Source organism: Lutjanus erythropterus, chromosome 7 (assembly GCF_056507025.1).
Source record: "Lutjanus erythropterus isolate fLutEry1 chromosome 7, fLutEry1.hap2, whole genome shotgun sequence".
In the NCBI taxonomy this organism is placed as follows: Eukaryota; Metazoa; Chordata; class Actinopteri; order Lutjaniformes; family Lutjanidae; genus Lutjanus; species Lutjanus erythropterus.
The window spans coordinates 10,098,146-10,121,247 of NC_139323.1; the positions used below are offsets into that span (position 1 = coordinate 10,098,146).

At 40.1% G+C, this 23,102-nt stretch overlaps 2 protein-coding genes across 2 annotated transcripts; both read right to left on the minus strand.

Moving 5' to 3' along the window:
- Window positions 1–7,774, minus strand: traf3ip2l (TRAF3 interacting protein 2-like). The gene is made up of 10 exons (XM_084722146.1): window positions 7,557–7,774; window positions 4,769–4,867; window positions 3,190–3,869; window positions 2,769–2,811; window positions 2,619–2,683; window positions 2,428–2,525; window positions 1,072–1,140; window positions 839–955; window positions 664–738; window positions 1–492 (listed from the first exon to the last, which is right to left on the minus strand). Exons 2-10 carry the CDS (start codon window positions 4,831–4,833, stop codon window positions 343–345), a joined length of 1,362 nt encoding a protein of 453 aa, XP_084578272.1. The 5' UTR covers window positions 4,834–4,867; window positions 7,557–7,774; the 3' UTR covers window positions 1–342.
- Window positions 7,775–8,938: 1,164 nt separating this feature from the next.
- Window positions 8,939–22,441, minus strand: chd1l (chromodomain helicase DNA binding protein 1-like). The gene is made up of 25 exons (XM_084722610.1): window positions 22,219–22,441; window positions 21,808–21,920; window positions 21,143–21,249; window positions 20,918–21,029; window positions 20,783–20,814; window positions 20,557–20,638; window positions 20,313–20,475; window positions 19,887–20,042; window positions 19,310–19,402; window positions 19,125–19,221; window positions 18,923–18,996; window positions 18,735–18,845; window positions 17,966–18,080; window positions 15,704–15,857; window positions 15,362–15,548; window positions 15,041–15,186; window positions 14,025–14,188; window positions 13,711–13,916; window positions 13,494–13,592; window positions 13,309–13,379; window positions 12,953–13,067; window positions 11,618–11,726; window positions 11,274–11,531; window positions 9,807–9,888; window positions 8,939–9,570 (listed from the first exon to the last, which is right to left on the minus strand). The coding sequence occupies exons 1-25, from the start codon at window positions 22,310–22,312 to the stop codon at window positions 9,448–9,450; spliced, it is 3,063 nt and encodes a 1,020-aa protein (XP_084578736.1). The 5' UTR covers window positions 22,313–22,441; the 3' UTR covers window positions 8,939–9,447.
- Window positions 22,442–23,102: the final 661 nt, after the last annotated feature.

Sequence of the window (23,102 nt, forward strand, 5' to 3'; positions counted from 1 at the left end):
GGCATTCATTGTGGACGCACTCTCCCTCAATACTGTCCAAGCCATTGTCCCCGTTAGTCTCTCAGACCAAAAAGCTTGTCCAAAAAGCTAAGCCTCCATTTTACATCAACACTGGCCCTTTTTCTGTGCATCATGTGGAATTTAAAGGAACTAATTACACTTATGCAACATATCCCAGGAGAAAAGTTCACATAGCACCGTTAACATCAGAGTAACTCAAAATGTAAATGTATGTAAAATAAAATATCCAGCGCACGGACGCCCGTTCACCTCATCAATGGCCAGTAGTTCTCCAGAAAGCAGGTTTCAGTCCAGTCTGTGTCAGAGGTCAGAGGTCAGAGGTCATTGTATAGGGATGGAAACGATGGTTGGTAGCTCCCCAATAGGAGGTGGATTGTACTTCTCCACCCTCATCAGTCGCCTCAGAATGTCATCCCGGTCGCGCGGCCACCCGTACACATGTGTGTTTTGAAGCCAGTTGGGAACGTGACACTGTAATCATAAAAACACTCTCAGTTCTTCAGCTATGACATAAATAACAGTTAAAAGCGTCAAGCTGCTTGTGTTGTTGTTGCATCGTACACATGTGGTATGTGTTTATGAGCACAGGGAAAGATAAAAAGAAGAAGCAGGTTTCCTCCTGTCATGGAGCATAAAACATACCTTTTTAGCTCCAGGGAAGATGATGGGAATGAACCTGAAATTCTTGCTTCCATTCTGAATGAATTCATTCTGGAGCTGTATGGCACAAAGAAAAAAAGACATTAAAAAAAAAAAACTTGACAGCTTTCAAAGTGAATCTTTCAGTGTTCATTTGGACTCAGGAGGAGCTGCGAACCTGTTTATGTATGTAGACGGTGTTGAAGGTCCTCTCGTCGTTCTCCAGGCCGACAGGAGAGGCTGTCACTGTCTCGTAGTACTTGGGACTGATGATGATGATGATCAGGTACTCTTTCTGGGTGAGGAGACGACAGAAATACGTTGTTTTATGAGACTGCTTGATAAAACATGTTGACTCCGGCAGAAAAGATAGACATTTTTATTAACTCAGACAGATCTGATTGTGTTTACCTCACTGAGGTACCGCTCCATGAAGTCTATATTGCTTATACTCCTGAACTGCTGCTGAAAAATATCAATCTGAAACAAATAAAGACATCAGTCATTCAGTGCACCTCCAACAGATTACATTTTAACATTTTATGCAATAGAAATACATAAGTTCAAAGAAAACGGCCTGTTAAATGTGCACTTACAATAAAACACAACTAAAAAACAAACCAAACTATTAAGAACACAGCTGAGCAAGAGAGGCGAAGGCAAGCAAGAGGCTGTTATAACTATTATCCACTTATGTGAACCAACATCTTGGTAATTTAGTTTAGTTTAGGCAGAAGCTAAATCAGGTCATGGGCAATAAAATCAGGTAGTAAGCCTAACGTCAGCTTAGCAGCCAGCCAGGTGACTCTACTGTGGAATTCATAAATTCGTGTGGAATTACAATGTGTTCCAAATTAATTTATTTTATTAATTTCAAGGTATTTTTTAACTGCCTGTTATGTCTTTAATTGATAGGACAGCTGAAGTAAGGACAGGAAAAGATGAGAGAGAGTGAGGGAATGACCTGCAGCAAAGGGCTGCAGACTGGTATCAAACCCACGGCTCCTGCAGAGGACTTACAGCCTCGGTACACGGGGGATACGTTCTACCAACTGAGCTGCCACTGATGTCAAGGTAGTTCTTTTTATAATTATTTAAAAAAAAACAAAAAAAAAAACAATGAATTGTAAAATTAAAGAGATTAAATTTTTTTGTTGGCATTGTGCTTTTCCTCTGAGGTTTTTGTGACGGTTCGTGTCCACTGTTTTTGGTAAAATAAGTTACAGTTTACACAGTCGTCTCGACAAATTTAAACCCTTTTTCTTCACTTCACCTTTTCTGGAGTTACTGATCTCTGCCACTGTATGACAGTAGGGGACACTAGGAGCAATTGTGACGGGAGGCAACTGTAATACGCTCAAGTCTTCCAATCAGAAACAAGCAGGAGTGATGACACTCACTCTGCACATGCTCAGTAGGATTATCTCTGCCAGTGGAACACAATAATTTTCACCTTGACAGAATAATAATAATAATAATAATAGATAATAAAGCAGTAATGTGATTACTTTGATGTGTGCTTTTATTTGAGATACAGTTGATATGACTTATGAGGAATATGACTGTTTCAGTATTACAACTGCACCCAACAAGTTTTGTTCAAATTAGTGAAAATATATCAACTGTATTATTAACTAGTGCACATAAATGTTTATTATATCAAAAGATGTAACTTAACTTCAAGTAGTTTGTGAGTTATGAGTGTTACAATTGCCCCTGGTCTCAGTCTCGGCCTCTTGTACCAAAACATAAAAAACCTGTACATACATGCGTATCAAAGCCGTTGTGTCGCAGCAGAGCAACAAAGTTGATGACCTCGTTGACGTGCTTGTCGTTGTCTGCTTCGTAAGTGACAAAAACCCTCCCTGCATTGAAAAACAACAAGTAAATAATTAGAGCAGTGAACAGCAGCTCAGCCAATAATCTGATTATCTGCAGACGTACTGGTCAACACTTACTCTGCTCCCGTGAGAGCGGTGTGCTGTACGGAGGGTTCTTCTCTTTAGCTGGAACGTTGTGGCCGCTGTGGGGAGATAAATTTTAAATTTTAATCGTAGTTAGAAACATGCAACACGAAATGAGTGGCTCAAATATATCAAAAAACTCACATTTGTGTGTATCCAGCAGCAGGAGGTCTGCAGTCACCTGGATCTAAAGCGTTAAAGACATAATAAAGAAAAATTAGGCGTACTGCTTCCAAATAAATGAATAAAGGAGGGCTGCAACTAACGACTATTTTCATTATCGATTAATCTGCTCATTATTTTCATGATTAAATGAGTGAAAAATGCTAAAGACAATTTCCCAAAACCCAAAATGACATCTTCAAATAGCTTTGTTTGTCCAACCAACAATCCAAAACCCAAAGACTCCTCATTTATTATTGTAAATGACTTTGAAAAATGACTATACATGACAATAGCTGGCAACTAATGCTTTCAACTGACTGATCAATTAATTAACTAATAGTTGCAGATCTATAATGTGTGTGTGTGTGTGTTGGGTTGATAAACCAAGCAGCAGACTCACAGTAGGGGCCATAAGCTGGGTGGTACTGAGGCCAGGGGTGTTTGTTGGCCACAGGCCCCCTGTTGAAGGCGTCCGCAGGGCACTGTGCACAGCAGGCAGCTCCCTGTGGCGAACACGAGTATGGAGGCAGTGTGTGGTGATACAGGTTGGCTGAAGGCGGGTTGGAGCACAGAGACAGCGGCTGCTCTAAGCTGATCATACTGGGGCTGTGTCTGCCAGGCAGGGACAGGGACTTACACCCCGAGAGGCAGCTGTCTCCGCTGCAGATAGAATAATCTTTTTGGCCCACAGAGGATGGCAGGCTGTTGGGATACCCCGACCAGCTGCTGGCAAAGCTCGGGTGGAGCCAGGCGCCGTTGGCATGGCTGGGGAACGGAGTGGGCTGGCCGTATCCTGCAGGCAGGCTGCGGGGAGGCGGGTACGAGAGGTAGCTCAGGCCAGGATGAGGGAGAGTGTGGTCGTGTTTGTGTTCCTGCTCTCTGTCCAGCCTCTGCCTGCTGAACAGGGAGTCATCGGTGAAGGTGGCGTCCTCTGGAGGTGGGCGGTGACCCTCAGGTTTAGGGGTGGAGTCTGGCTTGCAGACAATGCTGGCCTCTCTCTCTTGCGTGCTCATGGTCTCATCGTCCTCTTCAGGTGTGTTGTGGTGGCTGTTGAGGTACCTGCTCAGCTGGCTGACGTGACTGTGAGCAAGAAACAGATTTATTAACATTAAAGGGATAGTTCGGATCACTTGATATAGGATTGTATGAGGTATGTAACTATAGTCAGTGTATTATTTAGAGTAGATGGGAGGCTGACACGCCTCTAGTTTGGAGAAACAGGAAGCTAAGCTACGTACTGCTGTAGACAGGGTCAGCAGAAAAAAAATATTTTAGCCACTTTAAAAGGCCCACTTAAAAAATCAGCATCACTTTAAGTAGATGCTATATTTAGAATATTTTTCTGCCGTCAGAAAGCCTTTTCCTCTCTCCAAAACAACCAAACTCCATAAGCAAAATCCATAATTTTACCTTGCAGAACACAGAAGTACATCTATTGATTAGTTTGTTTGTGTTATTTTATGACTTTGCTGTTTTAAAAGGATAGTTTGGATCCACTGAAGTCACACAATGACACTAACTAACTAACTAACTAACAGATCAAGGCAGCAGTGGACCAGCAGCACCTGTGTTCTGCAAGGTAACATCGACAATTTCGCCTATGGAGTTTGGTTGGTTTGGAGAGGACAAAAGTTGGCTTTTGTCATAGTGGTCTGACATCAGAAAAAGCTGTCCGATGGCAAAGTAAGGCAGTGAAAATATGCTAAATATAGCTTACATTTAAATTGATATAGACCTTTTTTTTAAGCTAAAATACATTTTGTTGTTCACTGTGTCCACAGCAGTACATTGCTTAGTTTTCTATACCAGTTCTCCTGCTGCTCCTCCAAACTGAGAGTATGTCAACCACCATCTACTGTAGGTAATCAATAAGTATCTCATACAACCCCACTTCAAATAATCTGATCCTTTTAATTTAGATGAATATCAGTCATGACTAAGATCTGGTAGAACTGCTCTTTACTTGTTGTCCTGCTCACCTATTCGGTGCTGAAGCTGAGAAGACTGAAGTGGGCAGCATCATTGGGCCTCTTCCTCCTGACATCCATGTGTGTTTAATTTAAGCTGCACCGGAAATTCTGTCGAACACATGAGCCATCTTAAACAAAACTGACAAAACTGGCCAGCCAAAATATCTGACTGAAAATACAGCGGCTGCATTTTAGCATTTTAACACATACTTAAGTTAGCATTCAAAAGATTCATAAGAAAAGCCCACACTTGTGCTGGTGTCTTGATTTGCATGAGAACACGTTTTAGTGCATGACAAAGTGTCTCCCACACAGGGGACTTTTCTGTCTGAAATGTCTGGTGGTTAATACTCAGGAGACAGATGAACTCACATGTGGGAATAAGGAAATGATGCCTCTCACCGACAGATACAAGACTCAGATGGAAAATCAGACCACAAAACTTCCAAAAGATAAAAACTTCTCTCTGGATTTCTGAGTAATGATTCACAACCGTATCCCCACTGTACTTTTTAAGGCATCATTTTTAACATGACATACGCACATCAAAAAACTGAAAACATTTCCCACAGACAGACGGATTCAGCTTAACTTCCATCTGAAAATGAACTTTCTGAACACTCAGATTTTCAGTTTCTGTCTCAACCAAACTACTCTGTTTTGCTCCTTCAGTAACCTTTGTCATACTACACTATCACTGCATTTAGAATTTAACACAACTTTGCAGCGCAGACTTGCCAACAGGGTTAGAAAAGTACTTGGTTCTTATGCTTAAGTAATGCCATAATATAGAAACGCAGTCACGATTTTACTTAAGTAAAAGTACAGAAATACTAGCATCAACATAGAATTTAAGTAGGAAAAGTACACATATTCATTATGCAGAAGGGTCGATTACAGAATAATATGCTGCTGGATACCTTCCCTTAGGATTAATAAAGCTTTATCTTAACTGATAATACATCATAATTCATGTATAATAGTGTATTTGTTGATTATATTTAATCAATTATTATTATTGATCTGTAAAATAATTAAAACTTTCAAAAGATGTAGAGCAGTAAAAAGTACAATATTTGCCTCTGACATATAGTGGAGTATAAAGTATAAAGTAGCTGAAAATTAAAACTGTCACATAAAGTACTGTAGTTAAGCAGAGTACTTGAGTCAATGTACTTAAATTACATTCCACTGCTGCTGACTAATGTATAGAGAATGTTATCATGTATTTATATTTTATTGTATTTCTAGGCTGATACACATGTTAGGGAGTTAAAAAATTCTGATAGCAATATGTCGGCCAATATTCTTTATTTATATATGTGAAAAATCCAAAATGACATCGGGGCAATGAAACAGTAAATTTCACCTGCATTTTAAAAGTTATACATAAATAACTACAAGTTGAAAAAACAAACAGAACAACATGAATTAATAAAAAAGGATCAAATATACATAAAATGCTGCCTATTATAAATAAATAAATAAATAAAATCTACATATATTATGTAAAAAAAACAAAAAAAACAGCAGTGCTTGATCAAAACTGGGTTAATATCAGTTGACCAATATATCAGTGTAGCTCTACTCTCTATTAGGGCTGCAACTAATGATTATTTTCACTATTGATTAATCTATTGATTATATTCTTGATTAAGCGGTTCGTTATTTGGTCTATAATATGCCAGAAAATGGTGAAAAATGTTGACTAGTGTTTCTCAAAGCCCAAGATGATGTCCTCATTTTTTTTGTTTTGTCTTTAACCCCAAAGATTAACAGCTAACTGTCAGTGTAGGAGAACATATTCACATTTAAGAAGCTCAAATCTGAGAATTTTGTTTGTTTGTTTTTATTAAAAAAAATGACTCAAAATGATTAATTGCTGGTCAAAATAGCTGGTAATTCATTTAATGATCAATTATTCATTGTAACTCTGTCTCTATAATGTATATTATATATTTTATGATACCGTATTTTGCCTATTCATGGAGTATGCAAATGTTTATCTCTCTCTGTATTGAACTACAATCTTAAACTATAAGCTTTAATTAATCACTTTACTATTTATCGTGTTTATACTTCTCTCTCATAGTGTTTATCTATTTCTCTATAAATCTATCTACAACATTCAAAAACTTACAGCTATACTTAAGAGTTTTCACTTCAGTAATGGGAAGTTTTAAAAGATGAATAGTCCAACACGTCACTTTTGACAGAAAAATGTCTCTCACGGTCACATAAATTGATTTTTCCATAAGAGACTTTCTCCACATGCAGCTCAGTGTAACACTTAATATGACTGCAGGGCTGTAAAAGCTCAGATTAGGTGGGTTTACCTTCCAATACGCCCCTGATCGTTCCTGTAAATGTAAATACACACTCATTTAAAGCCTCTCTGTGGTCTCACACACACATATTGTTTGCACTTTCCACTGAAGATGACCCAGATATGTCTCCGTCTACTTTACTTACTTTATTTCGTGCTGACTCCACGTATTTTGACGCACAGGTGAAAATGCAAGCAGCCAATCTTTACCTCGACATATTTTAAACCACTAATACTGTGCTAGCTATATTTAGCTAGTAGCATCTTTTCACCTCAGTCCACGAGTTATCCAGATGTGTACGTGAAATAAAGCTGTTATTAGTTTCACTAACTTACCTATAAACTGGTTTGTTAGAGGTGTTACACAAAAGCCTTGAATGTTGTACTTAATAGAAGTTATTTGTCGGACTAGCTAAACAAATAACAAGTTGTGTAAGTCAAGTGTAATTAGCCTAAATTCATGTAACTTACCGTCGCTGCTTCAGGTTCACAACCCACAGGTAACTCTCAGCCTCCTCCTTGTCAATAAATTCAACTTTTTACCTTAAAAGACTAAAAACACTCAACAGCTGTTAGTTAAATGTAAATGTACAGTTGTCCTTTCGCGTCGTCTCCCCACCACAGATGAAAAATATTGACGCTGTAAGATGAATTTCTTCTGTGTTTAGCCGCCGAGCAGCGCCGCCCCAATGACAGACTCCACCTTTCACCACTGACACACACTAGTGTTGCTGTGTTCGTGGGGACCTGTCATTAACATGTGTTCCCTAACCCCCTTTACCCTAAACCCAACCACAACCAAGTGTCAAAACCTCACAGACGTTTGTCACAGCAGCCATTTCGACATGATACCAATTAAGGTTTCGTTCCATTCAGCTCAAACAGAGTCAGTGAGCTGCTATTGTGCGTGTTTGTTGGCTCTGCTACACTAAATGGAGCAGGATCTAAATTAGTATCATTGGTTGATATATCAACATGGCTGTGAAAAAGGTCCATTTTAACCGTGACCTTAAAACCAAGTCTTAACTCTCAACAGCCCTCATATGGTCCAGCATTTTTAGCCCCACAAAGTTTGGGCTCCTGGATTTTGAACCATATAAATACACACTTAACCAAAATTTAAAGGTAACACTTTATTTTCCACTCCCATTTTTCATGAGTTGAGCACTTATAATATCCACACAAAGGCTTATTTCTGTCAAATTTAGTTATTTCACATAATATTACAGTTGCATATTTTTCCCCAGAAGGGCAAAGTCATGACCCACCCCACTCTGCCTCTGATTGGCTTAAACCTAACCAATCACTCCTCATGCCTAAACTTAACCTATGCCTAAAACTGCACATATTAGTGACCTTTTATTGTGGCCAGTCCATCTGATCATCATGTCTGTATGCCACACCTGTCAGGTGGATGGATTATTCAGGCAAATGAGAAGTGCTCACTAACATGGATTTTAACATATTTGAGAGAAATAAACCAGAAGATTTTTTAATTCAACACATGAAAAAACAGAAGTGTTGCCCTTGTATTTCTGTTGAATATAATTTAAGAAGCTGACACACACACACACACACATACATGTGACACACACATGCTGACTCAGATGTCTGTTGGGAATTTGACTTACATTAATTTCCTGGAACCCTAAAATAATTAGCCTTGGGCAATATCTAGGAAATTGGCATAAGACGACGTCCACAGTGAAACATCACGATGGACGATGACATCTTTGCTGGGTCTAAAAAGATCTTTGTCTCAGCACCACTTGTTTGTAACTTAGTTGTGTTAAAAAAAGAAAATTATAAGCACAATGTGGGGATGTAGTGCAATGTCCAGCAGCAACAGACCCTTTTTATTTTCTCTTCCACATGTCAAAAACAGAACTTAAGCAAGAATTCTGTGGCATCTCTGATAGGACACACTATCGCAAATACAGAAGGCTTTTAAATCGCAAGGTTACAGTGGTAGAGGGCTCAGTGGTCGATGACCGTCAGTATCGACCATCAGCTCAACCCTCCCCCTACACATAACCACTCACCCAAAAATCCACATTTCCCATTGAAGACATGATTTTTGTTTCCAATTAACTGATCCTGAGTCTGAAATGTGTCTCCAAAGCCTCATCATAAAAGGAACACAGGATTTATAGCTCTGGGTTTGTTACACACACCCTGGTGTTTCTTGTGTCTACACACAAACCTCAAACACAGCTGTACAGAAGAGTTTATTTATGTCACTTACAATGACTGCAAACTGTTTTCAAATGATTTGATATTTAGTGTTTTTTCAAGCAGCCGCCCAAGTTCATTCAAGCTCATTTTAAAAAAAAGAGAGATTAAAAAACAATAAAACAGGGTGTTATCTGAACTGATGTAGGAAATCTGTGGTGTTGACTTTTCGTTGTTTGGAGAAGCAGGACTCCAGCCAGTCCTTCTGCACCGGGACGGCCTGAGAGTACTGACGCACCAGATCTTTGAGTTCCTGTTTACACAAATCATAAACAGTGCAATAAAAAAATGAAATACTGTAGTTGGGTAGTTTATTCATATTTTTTATTTCTTATCCTTTGGATTTAGATTAAGGTTAAGATTAAGGTTTTCAGCTGCCTGTAAATCTAAAAATAAAGGTGTCCCACCACTGACAAATGTAAATTAGGGGAAATGCTAATGTTAGTTAAAGGGCAGATCACTATCAGTAAACCTCTTCATGTTACTAACCTGTGAGTGGATGCTGTTCTCCACCTCTGCAACTATGTGGGTGACCTCTGGACTCATGATCTCCTCCTCATCTCCATCATAAGTGCACTGCAGCTAAGGAGCGGTGACATTTTGACAACATATAATCATAAGTAATAATCATAAGCGCACACCTCCACACAAACTGTTGCAGGTGTTCACAGGCAGGAGCTTCTCAAAACGCTCAAAACATGTTGATTATTGATTCATTGTTTCATGACAAGACAACAGCAGGAGATTTGTCTTAACAACATTCAAACTACATGCTTGGACATGAGCTCTATACCAGCAATTATCTCACAATAACTGAACATTGTTTAAAGGCGGGATAAGCGATTCCAGAGAAAGATAGTTGATTGTTGAGTCTCATTCCCATGTTACTGAATGCCAAAGGTGGAGATGGAGGTGGGACCAAGCCGCTGTTTAGCAAATCACAAGTAAGTATCAAGTCGTAAACTTTAAGTTTCAAGTTCTTAAGAAGTTATAACGTTAACTTGTTAGGCAGGTGTTCAAGTTATCCGTCTACACAAAACGTGGTGAGGTGAGACATCTATTAGTAGTTAGTTAACAATTTCTCATTTGCTGCCTATTTTGAATCAAAAATGATTTTGGTATTCCTAAGAGTGCCTTTTATGCATAAATTTTCTTTACAAAAATGTCAAAAATCGTGTATTGACGTACTAACTACATACTTCAGACTGCAACTTGTTGCGTCTCTTCCTCAGCGCTCTCCTACTACGTCATGTGGACCATTGATCTGATTGGTTAGCCGTTGTTAGACGTGATAGATGGTTCATCCAATCACCTGACAAGTGTTTTGTGCATGTGACTGCCCTTTTCAAAACAGTTTCTGAAGACGACTTCCGTGTAACAAACTTCAACGTTCAAATGCTGTAAGACAAAGCAATATTTCTGAAAATGTACTTTTTTGTTTCCATTACGTTTTTTTTGTCCAGTGCTTACTTCTTGTACACAAACAAAATTATCTTTCGTGTCATTTTTTTTTCAACTGGAGCTCAGTAATGTAACTTTAGTTCATAACGTTGGTTCTCTCCTGCAGTTTGACTGGATACTGTTGGATCCTTTCAAATTATTGGATCTGTGGAATTAAGTTACGTTGATCCAGGAAATTGATTCGTGACACAGTGGTCTCAAGTATGTTTAAGTCAAAAGGCTCAAGTCTGAGTGAAGTCACAAGTCCTTGGTGTTAAAGTCAAGTTGCAAACATTTTTTTGAATTTGTCAAGTCAAGTCTAGAGTTGTTAAATGCATCAATCCAGTCAAAATCATGTGTCTTGAGTCCACACCTTCGTCAAAATCTCAAACTGAGGCTGCTCACCAGAACACTGAGACTCAACAATCAATCAAACCTAAATAATCAGTATCTGATAACCTAGGAGAGACTTTAACAGCACAACACTGTGATGGAGGTGCCAGTCTGAAAGGATATGTGATAAGATAGCGGGCAAGCCTCTTCCTCTCTGATGCAAGCAGGTTGTAGAAAAACACATGGACTCCCCTCATGAAGCTGGGGAGCTCTGCGGGGCCGGGGCTCCGGAGAGGAGCCGAGGGGCCAGGGGTTTCTGCTTCTGTCTCGCCAGTTGGTGTGTCTGAGTTACGCAACTGTGGTAGAGGGGAGGATGTTGATGTCGTGGAGGTGGATGTCTGAGGTGGAGCTGTGTTCTTTCCTGTTCTGCTGTGATAGTATCTGTCAGTGAAGTTAAGAGAAAATAACTCTGACCTTTCAGAGGGAGATTCTGAGAAATATCACTGCTGAAAACTTTTCAAAGATACATGAATGTGGGGATGCCTCTCGAGGCAAGGTGTTTCCTGATGAGCCTCTCTGTGCCGTACCAGTTGAAGCCTTTGGTGGAGTGTCCGATGCGAGGGAGATGTACACTTGCTTTGGGGAGAAAAGCATAAAGAAAACTGAGAGGAATAGTCAGTGAGCGTTAACATGACTGCACCATTTCCTTTGCTTACAATCTGCAGAACTTAAGGAGGGGCCATAATGACTAGATGACTAGATCAATGACATGGAACACTGTGAGGTGAACAAAGAAAAAATTTTAGTTACAGGTGTTCATAACTGTCCCTCTATTGTGCAGAATAACCTGGTGGAAATCGAATTCTTCTAATCTTCCTGTAATAGTGTTGGCAAGAATTTGTCTGTGCACACACAGTGATGCCAGGAAGACACAGTGACACAGCATGTCCTGCATATCTCGTCAGTCCAGTCTAACAATAAACAAACACATAATGCCCGCCCTCCTTTCTTACCGTCCTCACAGAAGCTTAATTATCAGCATGTGTTATTAGAAAGTCACATGGTCATTTAAAGGGATACTTCGGATTATTTGAAGTGGGATTGTATGTAGGGCTGGGGCGATCCGTCGATGTAATTTAATACATCGGTTTGCATAACGTGTTGGCACATTGCAATGCTTCCTCTTCAAGCTCTGCAATTTGGAAATAACTTATCACAGCTGAACAATTTATCTGTATGAGCACTTAAAGTTAAAGCACTGGAGCGTTTTGTCAAGCAGCAGCAGCCAGAGAGCACCATAATATGTATTTGTTGTGAGCACTAAAGCATGATATATTACAATCATCAACACAAGGAACATGTTTCTGTCATTCATTTTCTAAATGTATCTTCATTGGCCCCAAGTTGATTGCAGTAATTTCTGCACCACGGTTGTTATTGTAACCTTACACCACATTACAGCAATTTTATTTCTTCTGTTTACTTTAAACGGCCATGTGTGAGTGAGAAAATGGCGACAACTAACTTTACCGTTTATAAATTGTTTCACTTATTTTCCTTACCCCACTCTGCTGCAAAAATACATTTATCGATTATCTTAACAGCATACGACATCATGTATCTGACAAATCAAATAAGGTGGAACTTACATTATTATTAAAATATTATCATTATTCTGATGTGTTTTAAGTGTCTATTTTTCAGAAATATGTTAATGAAATAACTAGACAAGAATGACCAATAAATTAGAACTGATTAGTGAGTTAATCGTGAGATTAATCATTTACAAATTCATCATGAACATGAAAGTTATGGCATATTCATATTTGTTAAAAGTCTTGAGTCTCAGTGTTTGACTGTACCCTTGTTTCTTTTGGCTGCAGCATAGATCTTCTTCAGACCTTCGTCCAGAGCTGTTAGAAGGATCCCAGACAGGTTGTTAGCTCTGTCTCGTTGCTGTGCCACTATCAGGGCCAACTGGGGTGACAGGAAGGAGGTGGAAACAGGTTAAGTCATTATCTAATCACTGTCACATTCTTATCGGCTGCCACAACCTCACAATTCTGTCACCACACATAAACCAACACCCAAAGTTATCACACTTCTCATCACTACTACTGCAGAGAAGCAGCATGCATCATGGAACCAGCATACATTTCCAAGCAGCAGAGTTTTCAGCTTCTTTGTGCAGCGCTGGTTTCACTTTAACAGAACCTACTTGATCCTGGCCGTCTAATCTGGATTGTTTGTCATCGATGGGGAAGAGCAGCACATTTCCTAGGTCCAAGTCTGAAAGAAATAACATGCTCAGACTTTATGAGCTTTATTTTCAGCCAGACTATACAGATAATGATGTTTGATGGCATGAGTAATCATTTTCTTTGTAACTATGGTTGATCGTACCTTTCATCTTGCCAGCCAGTTCATACTGCTTCCGCGGTTCATCTGATCTCACCTCCAGAGCTGTGAACAAGCCTCCCCTGCCCCACCGGCCTGAGTCATCTACAAACAAAAGAAATTGTAGAAAAAGTGCTGAGGGGGCACCAACTCTATCTTTATCAGTCTGTTATACTGGATGACATGTTGCTATGGTGACAAAAATGTAACCCAGGCATCATACCAACACAGTGGACGATGATGGCATTTCCTTGAGCGGCGTGAGGATGAGTAACATCCCCCAGAATGTAGTGGATGGCCGTGCTGTCAGAGTCTGTAGAGCACACACTGCTGTCGTCTTCTTCCTCCTCTTCTTCTTCTTCTTCGTCGTCACTGTCCACAGACGGCAGGCACCGTGATCTGTAGCCACACGACTCCCACCACGCCATTCTGCAAGATCAGCAAACACACCAAACAAAAGGAAAACTGTTTGTGTCAAAGGTATCCAAGGGTGAAAAGGGGGTTTAAAAAAAAAAGAACTGATTGGCAAGTTTTTACTTTTTCTTGTATTTCTGTTCTTGTTGCTTCTTCTTTGCGTCTTCCTGCATTTTGGCTCTCTTGGCCGCAGCCTCCTCTCTTTTCTGGCGCCTCAGTTCCAGCTCGGCTTCAGTAAGAGGTTTCCTCTTCCTCGTTGGAATCCCGAGGGCCACCGACAGTGAAACCTGGGAGCACAAATCATTTCAAAAATGTGTTTAGTACTGCATCCAAACAATGCACTGCTGCACTGGAAAAATTACTGGAAATGTTTGGATCACACAGAAACTCTTTTTACTGACTGTCAGCAAAATGTCCTTCATTTCTGGTGTGTTCATGAGAAGAACTGCAGCAGATTTTATCTGTCAAGCTTGGATCGAAGACATAAGATTTTTGTTTGAGGTTTGGTTTGTTTGTTTGTCTGGCGGGATTACAGAAAAAGGGTGTAACGTGGGCCAAGGAAGAACAAATTTTAGGGCATGTACATGAATTATTTTTCCCTTTCTTTAACATTGGCAGATCGGTACTAACCTTGCCCATGTACTTATTAAAATTAAGAATTTATGGGTCTGTGTGAGCTGGGCACATATATGCGCATAACACAATGAATACTAAACTAAATAACTAACTATAACAAGACAGTAAACCATACACACACTAGAACAAAAATGAAACAATGCCCAAATGTGTCTATCAAGGAAACCAAACTACAGGTTATGAGGTGTAACCCATTTCAGTGGTTTTTACACCAGCTACCATGACCTGAAAAAAGGCTCCTTTTGTCTAGAAGTTTGAAGGCGGAGGAGATCAGTGAGATGAAACTCTTTTAAGACATGAATAAACAGAAGTGCCCTCAATACAATAAATAATAAGCACACTGCACTGATATAACAATATTGTGTTCATATGTTTTAAATGATTTGATAGCACCACTCTTTCTTGGCATTTCTCAGCATACCCATCCAGAAACCTGCAGCCCTGTGTGCACGCTGCATTTTAACAAATAAATCCATGTTGTCTAATCGGAGACACATTCTTACTCCAGCTTTGCGTCGTAGAGCTCGTCCCTCTCCCGCAGCTCTCTGGAACTCCTCCAACTGCTCCTCCAGTAAACGCTCAAAGCTCTTCTGGTCCTCAGAGCTGGGGTCTTTACTGTAGTCTTTGCCCTCAAAGTAATACATGTGGTCTGAAGGACAGGACAGCATGATGGTGAGAGAGCACGGTAAGTTCTACTGATATTTGGAAATGTAAACATTAACCCAACAAATGAAAGCTGTGGTGTGTGGTTATGTTGCAGAGAACCAAAAGTAAAAGTGTGATTTTTAAATGCCATAACAACCTGTTTGAAAGATAAAACATACTCTGCTTGTCAGATTCAGAGCTGTCATCTTCCTCCTCATCCTCCTCTCTGACTGAGGTCAAGACTTCATCATCCACCCAAAGACCGTCACGTGACGGACCGAGAATATTCTCCAGTTTGACATCCTGTACAGAGCTCTCCTCGGATGACAAAAGCTTATCTACCCCAAACTTCAAGATCTCACTTAGCTGCAGGGGACAGGAAACACAAGTAGCGACTTGTAAAGGTGAAAACAAAGACAACTCGAGGGGTTTTGTATTAAAGTGGACAGTCAGAGATACAGAAGGTGCAGGAAGCAGAGAATATAGATAATGGTTGTGTGATTTTGTGCAAGTTCAAAAACCTTTAGTCCTGCAGCAGCTGACTGAGCCTGGTCCAGCAAAGAGAAGCGTCCTTCTTCAATAACAGTGTTGGTGAGGTGCAACTTGGACACGGCGCGAGAGTACATGATTTCCTCCACAGTGTCTCTCGCAAGAAGGCGGACCACTTTCACAGGCCTGCAATGAGTTCGAGTCAATCAAAGGTTAAAGGGGTTCTCCTGCTATTCAATACTGCACTTCTATTAAGTTTGTGAGAGACAGATTTTAAAAAGAATAGTTGATAACAATGCTGCACAGACTGAGTCGTTAGCGTGGGTCAAGCTTCATTTCAATTCTAAATTAAAAATTGATCAAAATGAGCTTTTAATGTCAATAATCAAAATCAAAAGTAGGATCTGTGATTCTCCAGGATTGCTTTGCATGTCGATTCGGTGGCAGGCATCAAGAATAACTGTTAAAAGAAAAGTCTTCTCACTGATGATCTTGTTTGTATATGTAGGTCATATAGAGGAAACAGTATTAAACTGAAACTGTTTCATAACCTGTTAAAAATTCCATGCAGCAAGATTTTTGGAGAGACTGTATTGAATTAACTTAAAAAGTTATCGGGTCTGAAATACAGCTGGTTCCAAAACTATGGATATTGGGATACATCAGCTGTGTTAAAGTGAACCACTACAACAAACACTCTGTTTTACTTGGTAGCACTGCAGTGGAAAAAAGATCCTAATGAAATCTGGAGATTCGTCATCAGCAAGATGATAGATAACTTGTGTCTCACTGCACACTTGAAATGATACTGTACTGTATAATGCAAGAAAGAAACCTGTAACTTTTCAGAAAATCTGGGGGCCCTTTATTAACATTCTGCCTTCAAGTCTATTAATTTGATGCTGTACTTTTATTTCTCCTAAGTCTGATTATATCTGGTCATGCATAACTCCTGTTCAGTTCCTTGAATATATTCATTTTAATGAGGTCGCTGGTGTGAGTGCCTGTGCACTCGTGTCTTTCATTTTCTGTTCTTTTGATTTTTTCATGCACAGTTGGTTCTGTTTACATGTTTTGTTTACTTCAATGGCACTGCAATGGGAGCATCTGTCAATTAAAAAAACTGTACAAAAAATGTAGTACATTTAACTACCCTTTATAGCATGTGTGTCTCTGTGACTGTGTGACTTCAGCAAAGTGATGACATCAGGAGAGACTCACTTCCCTCCACAAAGCCTTTAGTCTATGTCACATGATATGATTCAGATAACCCACAAGGCCACCTTCCAAGAGCTGGTAACTTTTTGTAGGTCAGATCTTGATGGTCTTAACAATGGCATAGCCATCAGCTGTAAAAAAAAAATGTTAAAAATGTTAAAAAATAAAAGAATTTAAACAAAGCGTGGACTTGGAGAGTTTATGATGCATATTTTCCATGAACTATGTGAAGTCTTTAAGAGGAACTCCACTGATTTTACACTTCCGTTTTTTGGAGTACTACTGCATAGGTGAAAATAAATCTGATAAATGTCAAGTTCAAGTTTGAAAATGAAAAATAAAGCTGGAGGTCAATACAGCAATAGCCGCTACTAACATAATAAACCCACATCTCCAACTGAACTGTCAGTGTTTGAGTTGCAATGTGGGTAATGTAGGCACCAGGTTTCCAGGTTTTGATGTGGAAGAATGTTTGGCATAAAAACGAAAACGAGCCTAACTGTAGATAACCCTAATGGCATATTCAAGCTAGTCTCCATGATGAGCGAACAGCCCATAATGACTTAAGTCTTGGAATGCCCCTTTAAAGGGAATATCCACCACTTTTCATGTGGATGTCCACTCAGTGTTGATGGTGTCTGTAGACAACTGAAGCAATAAATTCCTCTGTGCATCAGTCCTGCTCAAGGAGCCATGCCAGCAGTGCCTACATATACCAAGATGCATTGCACGTGAGCTTCTGACATCCAAGCCTATTGACTGCACCTCAGGAAGATTAGCAACCGCTATTGTAGAAACTAATGGGAATCCGAACAAAGAATAAAGGATATGTCACTGTGAAATCACTGGATACAGGGAGAAGAAGAGATTTAGCAGCAGGAGAACTCAACTTTCTCTGTCAGTATAGCAGGACGGAGGAAATTATTGCCTCTGTTGACTTCATTTCACATCAAAACTGACTAGACATTCACATGAACAGTGGTGGTTTTTCCCTTTAACAAGCAGGACTCAGTACAGCTTATCAAGGCACAATGCTGCAATGTAGCCTGTTTGGAGTGATTATTCATGCACGTCACCTGTTCTGACCAATCCGATGGCAGCGTGCAGCAGCCTGCAGGTCATTTTGAGGATTGAAGTCGCTGTCCACGAAAATGACCGTGTCAGCAGCTGTAAGGTTCAAGCCCACTCCTCCTACAAACACAGGTTGTTAGGAGGCCAAAGCACAATTTCTTCACATTTCATTTGTATACGTATCACTTAACTCATGTAGCTTCAAGAATGCTGCACAAAAAGTGACAATCCGTGACAGGAAACTAGGTTTCTCTCTTCTAACTTTCAAGCTGTGCATCAATCATGCTAAGAGAAGTGGCTGGCCTTATTTACACCAGTGTGTCATCCTGCCGCAGCTCTTATCTCTGTGCCATCAGACCCCTTTCCTCTCTCAGCTGCTTCTATGAACCTGACTGTAAATGCAGATATGCACAAGAGCTTGCAAGTGCAGCTCAGTCACACCAAATTACTCTGTTATCTACAAAGTTACCACAGAGTTGTTTAGAGGATTCAAATAATTACTTACATGCAGTGTCTTTAACAGTTGCTTTTAGCATACTAAGTACAGAAACTCAATGTCTATGAGGGTGCAAACAAAACCAAACATACAAAACAACTCGACATAAGTCAAGTTCAAATTGAAATAGTGGAAAACATTGGTGCAAGCTCTGCATCCCTTACACATTAAAGAGCATGATGTAAGCATCACTGATACCTGATAATGTTCACTTTAATCCTACACATGACAAGGACACAATTTGCCTTCCAGTTCATAGTTTTTAGGGTTTCAGTCACCTGCTTTAGTGCTGAGAAGAAACACAAAGATATCTTTGCTGCTGAAGTTCTTCACTGCTAGATTTCGTTCCTCCCCTCGGACAGATCCATCCAGACGTTCATAGCTATAACCTGTAAAAAAGAATACTCAATTTAGCACATCTGAGAGAGCATGGGTCTCAATTGTTATAAGGCATCCCCCTCTTCACCTCTGTACTCCATGTAATCCTGAAGTATGTCCAGCATCCTCGTCATCTGAGAGAACAGCAGGACCCGGTGGCCCCTTCACCACAAACATGAAGAGAGAAATAAAGTAAGACACTTTTTACGGAGAAAGAAGTGATGTAGCAGCAGTCAGGCTGAGCCTCAGCTGCCACCAGGTGGAGCCCAATAACAGGTAGAGGGACTAACCCTTTGTGAAGGTAAGTCAGCATGCTGTCCAAAAGGCAAAGTTTCCCACTGGCTTCAATTAGATGCTCCCCCATCTCAAAAGGCTCCGGTTCAACCCCTACACAAGAAACAGGGAACAACATTTTAAGTATTTCTCAATTGTAATTACTAAGATTGGTATTTATTTATCAGCGAACACATCTCACCATCAAACAGGTATGGGTGGTCAACACATTTTCTCAGGTTCATCAAGATGTTGAGCAGCCGGTTCTTACTACCCTGCTCATTTCCAAAAGCCTCTGAAAACAGACATTCATGAGAAGTGAGTCTGTAATGATTCATGCGGCAAAAAAAAACATCCTCCTAAGGTTTACAATTATACACCATAGCAGAGCTGCAGTTTTGCTCAATCTTTGTCAATAATTTCGAGACGTTTTTGAGACATTTTTTGAGCCATTTCTTCTTAAACATGTGAAAACACTGAAAACTACGTAGAACTGAATTGAGACTGTTGTTCATGATTTCTGTCTTCAGGATTTTTTTTAGCGGAGCTGAAACATGGCTCAGTGACGTGCTGGAGCCGTGGTCTCGCCAACACTATATAAACCTCTGTGAAACAACACACAAACAACAACACCTCCCCGGTGTATGGACAAGACCTCGATCACTACTGCTCAGACTCTAGCTCCACCACCACAACATGGCAGCGCTTGTATCAGGAATATTTTGGCTTCATTTCTGTGCAGTGGGAGGAAGGGAGGAGACACAGTGCAGAAGTCTCACCCAGATCTTTCATCAGAAATGCTTTGTAGTATTTCTTCTGTAGAGCCGACATGCCGTGGTACATCACCAGCTCCGTCTTCTTCGGCAGATCCACAGCCACTTCTGACTTGACTCTGCGAAGCAGGAAGGGCTCCAGGATGCTCTGCAGCTCAGCAGCTGGAAACAGAAGCACAGCATTAGGGAGCCAGTGTGCCAGAGTTCTTTTAATGAGCAATAACCAAGGATTTTCTGCTAACAGGTCTTTTCCACAACAAGAGCAGTACATATGATACATCTCAAATAATGCAACTAATATCTTCCAGCACCTAATCTTTCAAAATATTCCTCTTAATGGGATGAACATTTGGATATACATTACTGGAATCCTAAATTAGAGCTGAATCTAATCCATACTTTCTAGTAATATAAATACAGAGACTGTCATACCAAGAGCAGGTTGACTTCGTACATTGGAGTAAGAGCTGACAAAGTTGTCGGTCTCATCAGCTGTGAAGATGCTGGGCTGAACGAAGTTCAGCAGGGAGTAGAGCTCTTGCAGGTTGTTCTGGATGGGCGTCCCTGTCAGCAAGACTCTGAAACTAACTGAGAACTACAGACGCACACAGACAATAGTAAGAGTGGGAAAGATGAAGAGACAAACACTTGACAGCTCAAACCAGGTATAGCTCACCTGAGTCAAGGTTTTGTGCAATAGTGAATCCTGATTCTTCAGTCTGTGAGCTTCATCCACCACAAGCACATTCCACTTCCAGCTGAGAAGAGTGAAGAGCTGATTTGATTACATGGAATTAATGTATAAAAGCTGTCCATTATAGCTTCATAACATTATTTCTTATGACGACATCATTTCTTTTCTGAAGCTCAGTGAACAAATGTCAAAGTCAGAAAACACTCACCGTCTCAAGAATGAAGCGTCTTTGAGACATAGCTACAGAAGAAAAATTACAGAATTATAAATATTAAAAAAAACATGTCAGTTTCAACATAGTCGAAAGTTTAGGTCATTTCCTTCTTACAAAGTAGCCACAGACCTCATATGTGGTGAGCAGAACATGAAAGTCCTGTGTGTCTGTCTCCCTCTGAAGCTCAGCTCGTCTCTCCTTGTCTCCCTTGTAACACAGCACAGTCAGAGAGGGGGCGAAGCTGTAACCAAGAAAAACACAAGCTTAGGATTTCATATACAGTATGTAGTTTACTGTCTGTGATGAGCAGACTATAGAAAATTTATATAGGTTTATATATGAATGTGACCATACCCTTCCAACTCCTTTCTCCAGTTCTCCATGACAGAGAGCGGGCTCAGCACCAAGAATGGTCCGTTCTTACCCAGAGCTCCTGACACGTACACCAGCAGAGAGATCGTCTGAAGAGACACATTATGATTATGAATTCATGACATACAATATGCAGTCCTGAAACATTTTACACAGCACTTAACAGTGTCCGTGTCATTTATGTAACTACTTAAGTAAAATAACTACTTTGACAAGTCTCAGTTACAGGTGCATGATGTATCAATTGGTATTATTGGACAATATTCGCTTAAAAATAGGTTAAACAATAATAAAATAATAATAATAATAATAATAATAATAATAATAATAATAATAATAATAGGGATGTAGCATTATCAGAAACTTATGGTAGGATTATCCCACAAAAAAGTCCATGATACAATATTTGTCACAATATTAAAAAATAAAGGAGAGTGACTACTTGAAAACAATGTCCTTTATTAAATTAAAAAATCTGATGTGCACAGTATTTTTTGTCCATATACATTTGTGACTCTATCAGTCACATTGACTATGACTACTGAAATGATCCATTCTTCATATTGTTTTTTGTTTTTTGTTTTTTTTTATCATCAATCATGTCGTGAATCATTATTGGTAATAAGGAAGACGGATGGATCTCACACCTGACAGGTTTTTCCCAGCCCCATCTCATCTCCTAAAATGCATCCCTGCTGGTTCTTCAGACACTGAGTCAACCACTGCACACCGTCCAGCTGGTACGGTCTCAGCTGGATCCCTGTGAGGAGACAACAGTACAACACCATCATCGTCATCATCATCATCATCACTGCTGCAGGGACTCGTTGATACCAGGAAGACCAACTACAGATGATGAATCTTCTCGTGGAAGAGAAAGTTATTAGGCTGAGAGACCAAAACCGAGACTGTTGTGCTAATGTTTATGTTACACACTGTCTAAGTACCCGGTAACTAGTTCACGTTACTTCGGTCAATGAATGAAGAGTGAAGAGAGTGAAGTAAAAGTTAGTTAATAACTTCATATTACTCCACCAAGTTAACATGCCTCCACTGACCTGTTAAACCCCACTGCTGCAGGTCGCTCTGAGTCACAGCCGTCTTCTTCTTCTCTGCTACGCTCTTTTTTATTTTGGACAAAATGTCTGTCATGTTTACAGAGCCACAGTCACAGGACTAACACATACAGTAAACTTGCTTCAGCATAGACATGTACAGACAAGTGAGTCCACGGTGTTGTCATGAAGTCCAACTTCACTTCCTGACTGGGTCACGTGAGCAGAGAGAAAAGGCGCGTCACACTGCCGCGCGCCTACAAATAGACCACGCTAAAACACGACGGAGGATTTCTGTACATACAAACTTATTTACATTACAACATATTTTTTAGACTTAACACCACCAGATAATGTATGCACTGTGAGGAGAGTACTCAGCTCTACCTGAGCTGATTTAAACTACTTTATATACTAAAAACATCGGCATAAACCACCAAACACTGACTGAGGGAGTTCTGTTTATTTACTTTATGGACTATTATAGAAACTAATTTTCAGAGGTGTGGACTCGACATAACTTGGACTCGAGTCAGACTCGAGTCATGAATTTGATGACTTTCGACACAAAGATTAAAATGTATATCACTTACGAACGCTCTGCATCTCTCTCTCTCTCTCTCTCTGCGCATTTGTGTGTGTGTGTGTGTGTGTGTGTGTGTGTGTGTGTGTGTGTGTGTGCGCGCGAGCTGCAAGCACAGTAACAAACAGACAGACGCTCGTCTCCTCCATGAAAGCTTTGTCACTTCGTAACTTTATTTTAAATCATTATGAAGTGTCCAGACGCTGTGTCTCCCTCTTCATCTCCTCGGTGTGTGTCGGTGTGCAGTTTGCTGTCTGCTGTGGTCTAAAACATCCTCATTGATGTAAATTGAATGACACTGATG